This window comes from Amblyraja radiata, chromosome 34 (assembly GCF_010909765.2).
Source record: "Amblyraja radiata isolate CabotCenter1 chromosome 34, sAmbRad1.1.pri, whole genome shotgun sequence".
NCBI lineage: Eukaryota > Metazoa > Chordata > Chondrichthyes > Rajiformes > Rajidae > Amblyraja > Amblyraja radiata.
Genome location: NC_045989.1, coordinates 4,887,116 through 4,900,531, shown reverse-complemented (window position 1 = coordinate 4,900,531; position 13,416 = coordinate 4,887,116). Strand labels below are relative to the sequence as shown.

Below are 13,416 nucleotides of genomic sequence, written 5' to 3'. Positions count from 1 at the left end.
CCCACCTGCCCGTGTTTGGCCCATATCCCTCTAAAACCTGAAGAATACAAGGAAGACGAGAGACACAAAATGCTGGAGTAACGGAAGGAATGGGTGACTTTTCAAGTCGAGACCCTTCTTCAGAAGTGCAGATGCTGATTTACAAAAAAATACACCCTGATTTACTGACTCACTGAGTGACTCCAGCACTTGGTGTCCTTTCCCCCCCCCCCCCTTTAATAAACCTTTGCTATTCATGAACCTGTCCAATTGCCTTTACAATGGCACTGTTATGATAAATGCAGAGAATCCCAAGGGAAGAAACAGTGAACGGGTGCAAAATCCAGCACAGACATCAGGGTTTCAATAGACCTGTCTGTCACAAATTAGTTTTGTTGAAAAGGGAAATTAGTAATGAATTGTAATGGAGACAAAATAGGTGAGGGTAAAAAAGCGACCGCGGCAGGACTCGAACCTGCAATCTTCTGATCCGAAGTCAGACGCCTTATCCATTAGGCCACGCGGCCGACAAGCAGACAGGGGGCAGCGGCGTAGAAAAGCACTCGAGAGCCCATAGGTCACTGGGATGGAATTTGTCCTTTATCTCTGTGTTTAATTATTTATATCGATCCAGGTATTGAACCATCAATCAGTTTTTCCAAATAGTTTCCAAGGGATTCAGTGTTTGAACTTCAGTGTTTATTTCGTGTCTTTATTTTAACACAATGTCGCTGACGACCGTCGCTCCGCATCGCCACCTACAGGCCGCTGTGGGCGACACTAGAGTGTGGAGCAACCAGAGTATCTTTCATCTGCAGTTCCTTCCTACACATGGCGAATATTCGCGTTGTTTGGAGGTGGCGGTGTGGGTGGAGGTTAGCAGCGATTTAGCAGCTCCCAGCTTGACCTCATCTCCTCTGCATTGAGGGAGGGAGGGAGGAATGAATGTGTTTGGAGTCTGCATGCGTTCAGCTGGCTCTGCTCTTGTTGAAAGGTAGGTAGTGGAGCGCACTGCACTGGTGTGGAGTATCTAATTGTGTATTTAATTGTGTACACGGTGCAAAGATGGTTTATTCCACACACTGTGAACACTGGTGAAAATATTGCTGAATCTTGAATACTGGTGTTCTCAAACGAAAACTTTATAGAGATTAGCACAAAAAGCTAAGTAACTCAGAAAGAAGGAATATGTAACGTTTCAAGTCGAGACCCTTCTTCAGACTCTTTTTCTTTTTTTCCAGAGATGCTGCCTGCCCAGCTGAGTTACTCCAGCTTTTTGTGTCTATCTTTAGTTTAAACCAGCATCTGCAGTTCCCTCCTACACAAAACTTTAAATAGACGTTTCAGAACTGCCTCCAAGTTTCAGAACTGCCTCAGCATGATTAACTGGTGGCACTGGTGGTATTGCAACATGCGATGTAATGATACAATGAATCTCTAAGCAACCCCCCTAATTCCCGGCTGGTATCTCACGGGATGGGTGACATTGACTGTCAGAGCAGTGATGTGGGATGCAGGTACATTGTTTAGTTGCATTGAAGAGGCGAGGGTACATTTACACAGCCCGGCTCAATGCAGCGCTGGATACACACAAGTGTGCTGATGCTCGAATCTGGAGCAAACATAATCCCAAACTGCTACAATAACTCAGCGGGTCGGGCAGCAACTGGGGAGCCAAAGGGATTTTTTTTTTAATTTCAAAAATAAATTTTATTCTGATTGGAAACAAAAACTTTGTAAAAACACAGAGCATGCTTGTCAATATTGCTGCTGCCATACTCAGTAATGTTAACACCCCCCTTTTCCTTTACACAAATCACCCTTGCCACTCTTGTGGCCCCCTGGGGTGATATCCCTTCCCTTGTTTGAGGGGTGCCCCTCAATATCCACCCCTCAAGATCCTAGACTGTGGTCCTCCTCCCCCACCGAGCCTTGGCGTTGGCTGCACCGAGCTTCAGCGTGTCCCTCAGCACGTACTCCTGCAGTCTGGAGCCGGCCAGTCGGCAACATTCCCTGACGGACATCTCGCTATGCTGGGAGGCCAACAGGTTTCAGGCAGACCAAAGGGCGTCTTTCACCGAAAGGGATGGTCATTGTTTTGGGCCAAGGCCTGCATCAGGAGGTAGATGATACCTCTTACTGATTAAGGAAGATAGTCAGTATAAAGAGGTGAGACAAGGGATGGGAAAAAACAGGATTTGTCAGGATGAAAAACATCTGGGAACATCTGGAATTTTGGGATGTGTAAGTCCATAGCTCTCTGACAGTGGCAACAATATGTAGATAGGATAGTGGAAAAGGCTTTTTCCCTGCTTGACTTAATAGGCTGAGGCATTGGGTATAAGAATTGGAAGTCACGTTGCAGTTGTAAAATACATTGGCTATACCTCACTTAAGAGTATTGTGTCCAGTTCTGCTACATACAATACGTGAAAGATGCAGCAATGGAGCGTAGGCAGATGAGATTCACTATGATGTTGCCTGGAACAGAGGATGTAGTTATAAGGAGAGAAGGGACAGGCTGGGTTTATTCCAATTGAAATGTGGGGGCTGAGGAGTTACCTTTTTTGTGGTTTATAATATTCTGTGGGGTACAGATAGAATCTTTGCTGCAGGGTATGGCAGTCTGGAGCTGGAGGGTACAGGTTTAAGGTGAGGGGGAGACATTTAAAGGGTATCTGAAGAGTATGTTTTTCACACAGAGGATGGTGAATATCTAGAGCGAGCTGTCAGAGGAGGTGGTGGAGGTAGATACAATTGCTATGCTTAGTAAGTGGGGTGGTGCAGCTGTGGAGTTGCTGCCTTACAGCGCCAGAGACGCAGGTTCGTTCCTGACTATGGGGCTGTCGATACGGAGTTTTACGTTCTCCCCATAGGTTTCCCCTGGGCGCTCTGGTTTCCTCCCACATTCCAAAGACGTACATGTTTGTAGGTTAATTGGATTTGGTAAAAATTGTCCGTAACGTGTAGTATAGTGCGAGTGTATGGAGATTGGTGGTTGGCATGGACTCGGTGGGCCGAACGGCATATTTCCGCACTTTATTTCTAAACTAAACTAGGTGTGTAGGAAAGAACTGCAGGTGATAGTTTAAACCTAAGATAGACAGAAAAAGCTGGAGTAACTCAGCGGGTCAGGCAATTAAATTAAGTGTTTAAGAAGGAACTGCAGATGCTGGAAAATCGAAGGTAGACAAAAATGCTGGAGAAACTCAGTGGGTGAGGCAGCATCTATGGAGCGAAGGAAATATGCAACGTTTCGGGTCGAAACCCTTCCTCAGAATTCTTAGTTCAGAATTAAACTAAGTGTTTGGACAGATACTTGGATAAGAAACGGCGAAGAGGGATATGGGCCTAATGCGGACAAATTGGACGAGGTGTGGACAGGTTTCATGTGGTCTGATTCTGTGCGATATATTTCTACGATTCTCAATGTCAGTGCAGCTTTCATTTTATCATTTAGTTTTTATGTCTTGTATGAGAATGTTAGGATGTGAAGCTTTGCTCCCTTTCCCATCTTACTTTCATGACAGGAATCATGAGCAAGGGCTACAATGAATCATCTGTTACTGAAGAGGAAATCACTTACTTCACTTCTCCCAAAATGGACAGTCACCGTATCAAGATGGGCCAAGACCTCCACTGCAAGCTCAAAGCCAAAGGAGGGCGTCAATCGTGCCGGGTCTCAGGCACGCATGAATCCACTAAATATCCAGATGCTGTCCACTGGTCTCCACAAGCAGGTGTTTGGAGATATTGAGGCTGGGTACTCGGAGGAGGCAATCCAGAAGAGCATCGAGCATCTCCAACTCCACAACCTGTGGGGCAACGAGACCTCCATGCTTCCCGATGTGGATTTGCAACTGCCCAAGATATATGGAAACAATATTGACGAACATTTCCGCACAATCGCTCAGAAGCAAAGTTTCCCTTACTTGGAGGCAGCCAACGAGCTGTTGCTTTGTGACCTCCCTGAGATGCCCATGGAGTGGACGTGGGCGGTCGGTTGGACAAAGTACAGCCCGGATGGTAAAGCAACGATGGTGGATTTCCCTGACGAAAGGGCACTCGTTTTTGATGTGGAGGTGTGTTCCACTGAAGGGCCGTGCCCAACATTGGCTGTTGCTGTGTCACCAACTACCTGGTAAGAGTTCAGGTTTAAATATCATAATGGGAAAAAAATAATAATTTTGTCCATGGATAGGTACATGGATGGGAAAGATTTAGAGGGAAGATAGACACAAAATGCTGGAGTAACTCAGCGAGACAGGCAGCATCTATGGAGAGGAGGAATGGGTGATGTTTCGGGTCGAGACCCTTCAGACTAATGTCAGGAGTGGGCGGTACAGAGATAAAATGTAGTCGGAGACAGTAAGACTGGTAGGAGAACTGGGAATGGGGAAGGGATGGAGAGAGAGGGAAAGCAAGGGCTACTTGAAGTTAGAGAAAGATTTACACTAAGATTTAGAGGGATATGGGCCAAACGCAGGCAGGTGGTGCCAGTGTAGATGCAGCATCTTGGTCGGCAAGGGTAAGGGTAAGTAACCTGTCTGCGGGTGCTGTCTATGTACAGTTTGCACGTTCTCCGTGTGACCGCATGGGTTTCCCCCAGGTGCTGTAAAATTCTTAAGGGATTGGACAGGCTAGATGCAGGGAAAATGTTCCCGATGTTGGGGGCGTCCAGAACCAGGGGTCACAGTTTAAGAATAAGGGGTAGGCCATTTGGCCATTTAGGACTGAGATAAGGAAAACCTTTTCACCCAGAGAGTTGCGAATCTATGGAATTCTCTGCCACAGAAGGCAGTGGAGGCCAATTCACTGGACATTTTCAACGGAGAGTTAGATATAGCTCGTAGGACTAATGGAATCAAGGGATATGGGTGAAAAAGCAGGAACGGGGTACTGATTTTGGATGATCAGCCATGATCATATTGAATGGTGGTGCTGGCTCGAAGGGCCGAATGGCCTCCTCCTGCACCTATTTTTCTATGTTTGTATGTTTAAGTAGTGTGAGCGGGTGGTCCATGGTGCGAATGGACTTGGACTGAAGGAACTGTTTCCATGCTGTATCTCTAAATTAGTGAAATTAAACAAAACTAAACATTGAAGAGCTCTTCCAGCTTTATTGTCATCTTAGAGCTAATTATCACTAATAATCAATTGTAAGCAGTGTAGACAGTTTAACCCAAAAAATCGGTCCTATCGGAAAACTGGTGAGGCCAAACCAAGTGATTTTACATTGAGGCCTTTACTGAGATTAGATTTTCATTTTATCACGGGCTTGTTTGGAATTGAGGTTCAGTGGAATAAAGGTGAATCCATTGTCTGATTGTTCGGCCCATTATATCTAGCAAGTGCAGGATAGCCACACTAAGAGAAGCTGATCATATTGAAATAAGATGGCCAGATGTATTACTAATGTTGACTGCTCAGTAATATATTTGAAGAATGCATTTGCTAGAAGTGTTGGTTTTAAATCAACATCTGAGCCTCTGGTTCTAATATGTGTTTAGGAATGTTTAGTTAACCTTAGTTTAGAGATACAGCATGGAAACAGGCCCTTCGGCCCGCCAACCAGTGATCCCCCACACTAACACTATCCTACGTGCAAGGGACAATCTACAATTTTACTGAAGCCAATTAACCTACAAACCCGTGCATTTTTGGAGTGTAGGAGGAAACCAGAGCATCTAGAGAAAACCCACATGGTCACAGGGTGTATGTACAAACTCCATACAGCCAGCACCTGCAGTCAGGATCGAACCCGGGTCTTTGGCACTGTAATGCAGCAACTCTACCGCTGCGCCACCATGCCATCCCTTAAAGATACAATGTGTTGTCTTGCAATTGGACTCTACAAATGTTCCCTGTGCCTCAGGTACTCGTGGTGCAGTAAGCGACTCGTTGAGAAGCGTTACACTTGGTCCAATCACCTGGTCCTGGCAGATCTAATTCCTCTGGAGACGTCTGCAAACTTCACCCGCCCATCAGGAGGTGAATGGCTGGAGAGACTAGTGATCGGCCACAATGTCAGCTACGACAGAGCAAGAGTGAAGGAGCAGTACTTGATGAAGGTGAGCTGGACAATTAGACTTGTGTAGCATGGAAACAGGATGCCAACATCCATGGTCACCCATGCTAGGCCCATGCCCCTCTGAACCTTTCCTATAAGTGTACCCATCCAAACGTCTTTTAAAATATCCAGATGCTGTCCGCCTGTCTCCACAAGCTCATCTTTGGAGGTATTGAGGCTGGGTGCTCGGAGGAGGCAATCCAGAAGAGCATTGAGCTTGTTAAATTTCACAACCTGTGGGACAATCTGACTTGAGGCCTCCACCTAATGTGACTGAACGTTGCATTTTATTTATTTCCAGGGATTTCCTTACACCAACTATATAGGTTTAAGTTGTGGTGTATTTTTTTTTCACCTTGTCACTACTGGCTGAGTCAGTCATGATTAATGTCCTACCCTCTGTTTAACATGGGCAGGACCCACACAGTGAGTGGTAGGGCTCTGGGAAGTGTTGTAGAGCAGAGGGATCTCGGAGTGCAGGTACATAGTCCCTTGAAGAGGGCGTTGCTGGTAGATGGCGTGGTCGAAAATCTTTGGCACATTGGCCTTCATCAATCAGAGTATTGAGTATAGAAGTTGGGAGGTCATGTTGCAGTTATATAAGATGTTGGTGAGACCGCATTTAGAGTATTGTGTTCAGTTCTGGGAAAGATGTTGTCAAGTTGGAAAGGGTGCAGGGAAAATTTACCAGGATGTTGCCAGGACTCGAGGGTCTGAGTTATAGGGAGAGGTTGAGCAGACTGGATTCTATTCCCTGAAGCGCAGGAAGATAAGGGGTGATCTTATAGAGGTGCATAAAATGGAGATGAATGGAGACACAGAGTTTCTTGCCCAGAGTAGAGGAATCGAGAAACAGAGGGCATGGGTTTAAGGTGAAGGGGGAAAGATTTTGTATGAAACTGAAGGGTAAATTTTCACACAAACGGTGGTGGGTGTATGGAACAAGCTGCCGGAGGAGGTAGTTGAGGCTGGGACTATCCCAACATTTAAGAAACATTTAGACAGGTACATGAGGGATATGGACCTAACGCAGGTAAGTGGGACTCCTGTAGATGGGACATGTTGGTCGGCATGGCCTAGTTAGGCTGATGGGTCTGTTTCCACGCTGTATGACTCTATGACACCATACTGTCAGCGTTTACTGTGTGTTGTGTATGTCTGCAGGCGACCAAGTTGAGATTTCTGGATACGATGAGCTTGCACATGGCCATCTCTGGGCTGACGGGATTCCAGCGCAGTCTCTGGATGGCAAGTAAAAAGGGAAAGAGGAGTGGCCTGGAAGAAGTAAAACGGCACATCAAACGAACCAAGGGCAAGTTCAAAGGTCCAGGGGTAAGTTCTCCAAACTACGCTCAGCTGGCGCGACTTTGCAGGGGATTTAAACCTTGAGAATATGAAGCAATGGACAAAGTGAAGGGCAAAGGGAAGAACTAGAGTCCGACCAAAAACAGCAATCGGATCGGACCCTTAACATAAAAACATAGAAACATAGAAAATAGGTGCAGAAGTAGGCCATTCGGCCCTTGGAGCCAGCACCATCATTCAATATGATCATGGCTGATCATCCAAACTCACTACCCCATTCCTGCTTTTTCCCCATATCTCGTGATTCCTTTAGCCCTAAGAGCTGTATCTAACTCTCTTGAATACATCCAGTGAATTGGCCTCCACTGCCTTCGGTGGCAGAGAATTCCACAGATTCACAACTCTCTGGGTGAAAAAGTTTTTCCTCATCTCAGTCCTAAATGGCCTACCCCTTGTTCTTAAACTGTGACCCCTGGTTCTGGACTCAGGGGTCAAGAAGCAGCGAGAGCGCGTATTGGCTGAAAGAAGGTGAGTCAGAGGGAACGGAGATTTAAAAAGAGCGCCAAAGGCACAGGTTCAAGTAATTTACAAATTAGCCCTAAAGTAGTTGATTCGGTAGCAATGTTGAGGTGAAGTGCTTTGGTGAGTAGAGTGCGAGTCTTTGGCTCGAGAGTCTTCGGCGAGGAGACAACGTTCAAAGGTTGAGAAGGTGAGAGGCCCAACCAATTGGGATTGGTCTACTGAAATGATGGCAGGCAAGTTGCTGCAGTGTGACTCTTGCAGGATGTGGGAAGTCAGGGACACCGCTGGTGCCTCTGACGACTACACCTGTGGAAATACTGCCCAGGTGCAGCTCCTGAAGGACCGTGTTAGGGAACTGGAGCAGCAGCTGGATGACTTCAGGACCATCCAGGAAAACGAGAGCTTCCTGGACAGGACCTACAATGAGGTTGTTACGTCAAGGATACAAGAAGAGCGAAGGTGGGTGGTGATGAGGAAGGGAAGTAAGTGTGGAGTGCAGGAGGTACACCCTCTTGGAAGCTGTCGGGACGGAAAACACTTCCAGTCCGAGCGGCGGACAGGTCTTTCAATCAAATCCTTGCGCTGAGGCTCAACCGGCGAGACCTACGTCAGTTAGGCCATAGTGGTGGGTCACTCAATAGTGAGAGGTACGGACAGGAGATTCTGTGGCAACAGGCGAGACTCGAGGATGGTGGTGTTGCCTCCCTGGTGCCAGGGTCGAAGATGTCTCGAACCGATTGCTGGACATCCTGAAGGGGGAAGGGGAGCAGCCAGAAGTGGTTGTGCATGTCGGCACAAAAGATGTCGGGGGAAAAAGAGGAAGGAGGTTCTGCAGCGTGAGTTTTGAGAGTTAGGAAGAATGCTGAAAAGCAGGACCTCTAGGGTGGTTATCTCTGGTTTGCTTCCAGTACCTCGTGCTGGTGAGGGCAGGAACAGGGAGATAGGGGATCTGAATGTGTGGCTGAGGAGCTGGTGCAGGGAGCAAGGATTTAGATTTATAGACCACTGGGATCGCTTCTGGGATAGGTGTGCAAAAGGGACGGGTGGCACCTTAACTGGAGGGGGACCAACATTCTAGCAGGCAGGTTTGCTGGTACTACACCATGGGTGGGTTTAAACTAAATAGCGGGGTGGGGGGGGGGGGGGGAAGGGTCGACAAATTGGAAGTATAAGGATGGAGTTAAAGGGGAAGAGAGTACAGGAAAAGTTACGAAAGACACCTGAATTAATGGGATGGAAAGTTTAAGAAGAGATAAGAGAGTAAAGTCAGGTGAAATAGGAACCGGCGTGAGAGGGGAGGTGAATACCGAATTAAAAGTGTTATATATGAATATAGTATAAGAAATAAAGTGGATGAGCTTGAGACTCAGAGATTAGTAGGCATGATATTGTGGGAATTACAGAGACATGGCTGCAAGAGGATCGGAGCTGGGGACTAAATATTCAGGGTTCTACGCCCTATCGAAAAGACAGACAGATGGGCAGAGGGGGTGGGGTAGCTCTGTTGGTAAGGAATGTAATTCTGTCCCTTGTGAGGGTGATATAGAATCAGAAGATGTAGAGTCATTGTGGATAGAACTGAGAAATTGTAAGGGTAAAAATACCCTCATGGGAGTTATCTACAGGCCCCCAAACAGTAGCCTGGATATAGGGTGCAAGTTGCATCAGGAGTTAAAATTGGCATGTAACAAAGGTAATGCTATGGTGGTTATGGGAGATTTCAACATGCAGGTAGACTGGGAAAATCAGGTTGGTACAGGGCCCCAAGAAAGGGAGTTTGTGGAGTGCCTCTGAGATGGATTCTTAGAGCAGCTTGTACTGGAGCCTACCAGGGAGAAGACAATTCTGGATTTAGTGTTGTGTAATGAACCGGATTTGATAAGGGAACTCAAGGTAAAGGAACCATTAGGAGGTAGTGACCATAATATGGTAAATTTTAATCTGCAATTTGAGAGGGAGAAGGTAAAATCGGAAGTGTCAGTATTACAGTTGAGCAATGGGGACTATGGAGGCATGAGGGAGGAGCTGGACAAAGTTGACTGGAAAGGGACCCTAGCAGGGATGACGGTGGAACAGCAATGGCAGGAATTTCTGGGAATAATCTAGATGCAAGATTATTTCATTCCAAAGAGGAAGAAAGATTCTAAGGGTAGTAAGAGGTGACTGTGGCTGACAAGGGAAGTCAAGGACAGTATAAAACTAAAAGAGAAGACAAATAACAGAGCAAAGATGAGCAGGAAGCCAGAGGATTGGGAAACTTATTAAGAACAACAGAAGATAACTAAAAAGGCAATACGGGGAGAATGAAGTACAAAGGTAAGCTAGCCAAGAATATAAAGGAGGATAGTAAAAGCTTCTTTAGGTATGTGAAGAGGAAAGGATTAGTTAAGACAAATGTGTGTCCCTTGAAGAAAGAAACAGGTGAATTTATTATGGGGAACAAGGAAATCTCAGACGAGTTGAATAGGTACTTTGTTTGTGTCTTCCTTAGTGAAGACAGGACCAATCTTCCAGAAGTACTCGTGGACAGAGAATCCAGGGTGACGGAGGAGCTGAAAGAAATTCACATTAGTTAGGAAATGGTGTTGGGTAGACTGATGGGACTGAAGGCTGATAAATCCCCAGGGCCTGATGGTCTGCATGCCAGGGTACTTAAGGAGGTGGCTCAAGAAATCGTGGAGGCATTGGTGATCATTTTCCAATGTTCTATAGATTCTGGATCACTTCCAGGGGATTAGAGGGTAGCTAATGTTATCCCACATTTTAAGAAAGGAGGGAGAGAGAAAACAGGGAATTATAGACCAGTTAGTCTGACATCGGGGGTGTGGAAGATGCTGGAGTCAATTATTAAAGATGTAAGTGGCGCATTTGGATAGCAGTAACAGGATCGGTCCAAGTCAGCATGGATTTATGAAGGGGAATTCTTGCCTGACTAATCTTCAGGAATTTTTTGAGGGTGTAACAGTAACAAGTAAAATGGATAAGGAAGAGCCAGTGGATGTAGTGCATCTGGACTTTCAGAAAACCTTTGATAAGGTCCCACACAGATTAATGGGCAAAATTAGAGTACATGGTATTAGGGGTAGGATATTGACATGGATAGAAAATTGGTTGGCAGACAGGAAACAAAGAGTAGGGATTAACGGATCCCTATCAGAATGGCAGGCAGTGACTAGTGGGGTTCCGCAAGGCTTGGTGCTGGGACCGCAGCTATTTACAATCTATATCAATGATTTAGATGAAGGAATTAAAAGTAAGATTATCAAATTTGCAAATGACACAAAGCTGGGTGGCAGTGTGAACTATGAAGAGGATGCTATGAGGATGCAGGGTGGCTTGGATAGGTTGAAAGAGTGGGCAGATGCATGGCAGATGCAGTATAATGTGGATAAATGTGAGGTTATCCACTTTGCCGGCAAGAACGGGAAAGCAGATTATTACCTGAATGGTGTCCGTTAGGAAAAGGAGAAGTTCAACGAGAGCTGGGTGTCCTTGTACATCTGTCACTGAAAGTAAGCATGCAGGTACAGCAGGCAGTGAAGAAAATTAATGGCAAGTTGGCCTTCATAACGAGAGGATTTGAGTATAGGAGCAAAGAGGTCCTTCTGCAGTCGTACAGGGCCCTAGTGAGACCACACCTGGAGTATTGTGTGCAGTTTTGGTCTCCTAATTTGAGGAAGGACATTCTTGCTATCGAGGGAGTGCAGCGTAGGTTCACCAGGTTAATTCCCGGGATGGCAGGACTCTCATATGCTGAGAGAATGGAGCGACTGGGCTTGTATTCACTGGATTTTAGAAGGATGCGAAGGGAACTCGTTTATAGAAACATATAAAATTAGTCAGGGATTGGACAAGCTAAATGCAGGAAACCTGTTCCTGATGTAGGGGGAGTCCAGAGCCAGGGGCCACAGTTTAAGAATAAGAGGTAGCCAATTAGAACTGAGATGAAGAAAAACTATTTCACACAGAGAGTTGTGAATTTGTGGAATTCTCTGCCTCAGAAGGCAGTGGAGGCCGATTCACTGGATGCATTCAAAAGAGAGTTAGATAGAGCTCTTAGGGAGAGTGGAATCAAGGGATTTGGGGAGAAGGCAGGAATGGGGTACTGATTGTGGATAATCAGCCATGATCACATTGGATGGCGGTGCTGGCTCGAAGGGCCGAATGGCCTACTCCTGCACCTATTTTCCGTATTACCCATTCTACTAATATATTAATGACCACTGAGGCTAAATCACCACAAATGGAATGATTCAAATATGTCGTTTTAGGTATAGGTTTATTATTGTGTACATGTACCGAGGTACAGTGAAGAGCTTTGTTGTGCATGCTATCAAATCAGATCATAAAATACTATACTGGAATACAATACCGCGCGGGCTTTCTCCGGGAGTTTCGGTTTTCTCCCACATTCCGAAGATGTACAAGTTTGTAGATTAATTGGCTTCTGTAAATTGCCCCTTCGTGTGTAAGATTTGAAAGGTGGGACAACATGGTACTATTGTACAGGTGATAGATGGTCGGCGAGGACTCTGTGGGCCGAAGGGCCTGTTTACAAGCTGTATGTCTAAAATTAAAACAATCAAGTCAAACTCAAGTACAAGCGGTAGATTGAAGAGAAAGATATAAAATGCAGAATACAGTTCTCAGCATTGTAACGCACCAGTTCCATACACAGAGTCCAATTTCCGCAATGGGGTAGAGATGAATCGGACAGGACCCCAGCTTTGGAAAGAACAATCAGAAGCCTGATAACAGAGAAGAAGCTGTTCTTGAGTCTGGTGGTGCGCACCTCCAAGGAACCGTACCTTCTGCCAGACAGGAGCAGGGAACAAAAGGAATGGCCGGGGCTGGGACCACTCTTTGGTTATTTTGCTTGCATTCTCAAGGCAGCATGAAGTATAGATGGAGTCAATGGTGGGTCAAGAATGAGTCAACCGGAGTTGTATAACATTTATCCTTGCTTCATCCAGAGAAAGTAGGTGTGTGTAGAAACAATGAACTGCAGATGCTGGCTTAGACCAATGAGAAACACAAAGTGCTGGAGTAGCTCAGCGGGTCAGGCAGCATCTATGGAGAAAAAAGGTGGGTGACGTTTCGGTTCGGGATCGTTCTTCAGACTGAGGGTCCAGACCTGAAACGTCACCCATCCTTTTTCTCCAGAGATGCTGCCTGGCCCGCTGAGTTACTCCAGCACTTTGTATGTATCTTAAGTAGTTGTGTGTGTTCCATATTGCTGTGGATTCGCTTGGAAATGTACCAAGGGCCACACAGGTACTGTCCTTCACTCTGAATCGCCAGTTTCCTGCTGGAGTTGTAAACAGCTCCATTGCCACTTCTGTGATAACTGTACTCTGGGTGCATTCAGTCCACTCAGTGAATCTTGCACTAGTTGTGGGCAAGTTCCTCTGAGACAAGGGTAGCGACCCAGGAAATAGTTAATTAAACTAGTGTTAACTCCTTGGGAACTTAGTGGGTTAAATCATCAGTGATATCCTGGGCTATTGCAGTCATATATAATGTACATCCACCTTGTTTGG

The 13,416-nt window shown here is 46.0% G+C and overlaps 1 protein-coding gene and 1 non-coding gene across 3 annotated transcripts in view; one reads left to right on the top strand and one right to left on the bottom strand.

Annotated features, from left to right (window-relative positions):
* Positions 1 to 433: 433 nt before the first annotated feature.
* Positions 434 to 506, bottom strand: trnar-ucg. Its single transcript has one exon. It is a non-coding gene; the product is annotated as a tRNA-Arg (tRNA).
* Positions 507 to 861: 355 nt separating this feature from the next.
* Positions 862 to 13,416, top strand: part of polg (DNA polymerase gamma, catalytic subunit) — a 56,199-nt gene continuing 43,644 nt past the window's right edge. For both annotated transcript variants that reach the window (XM_033050316.1, XM_033050315.1), the window contains exons 1-4: positions 862 to 973; positions 3,510 to 4,120; positions 5,855 to 6,050; positions 7,214 to 7,381. In XM_033050316.1, coding sequence (XP_032906207.1) covers positions 3,531 to 4,120; positions 5,855 to 6,050; positions 7,214 to 7,381 — 954 coding nt within the window. In that variant the 5' untranslated portion in view covers positions 862 to 973; positions 3,510 to 3,530. The remainder of the gene's footprint in view (positions 974 to 3,509; positions 4,121 to 5,854; positions 6,051 to 7,213; positions 7,382 to 13,416) is intronic.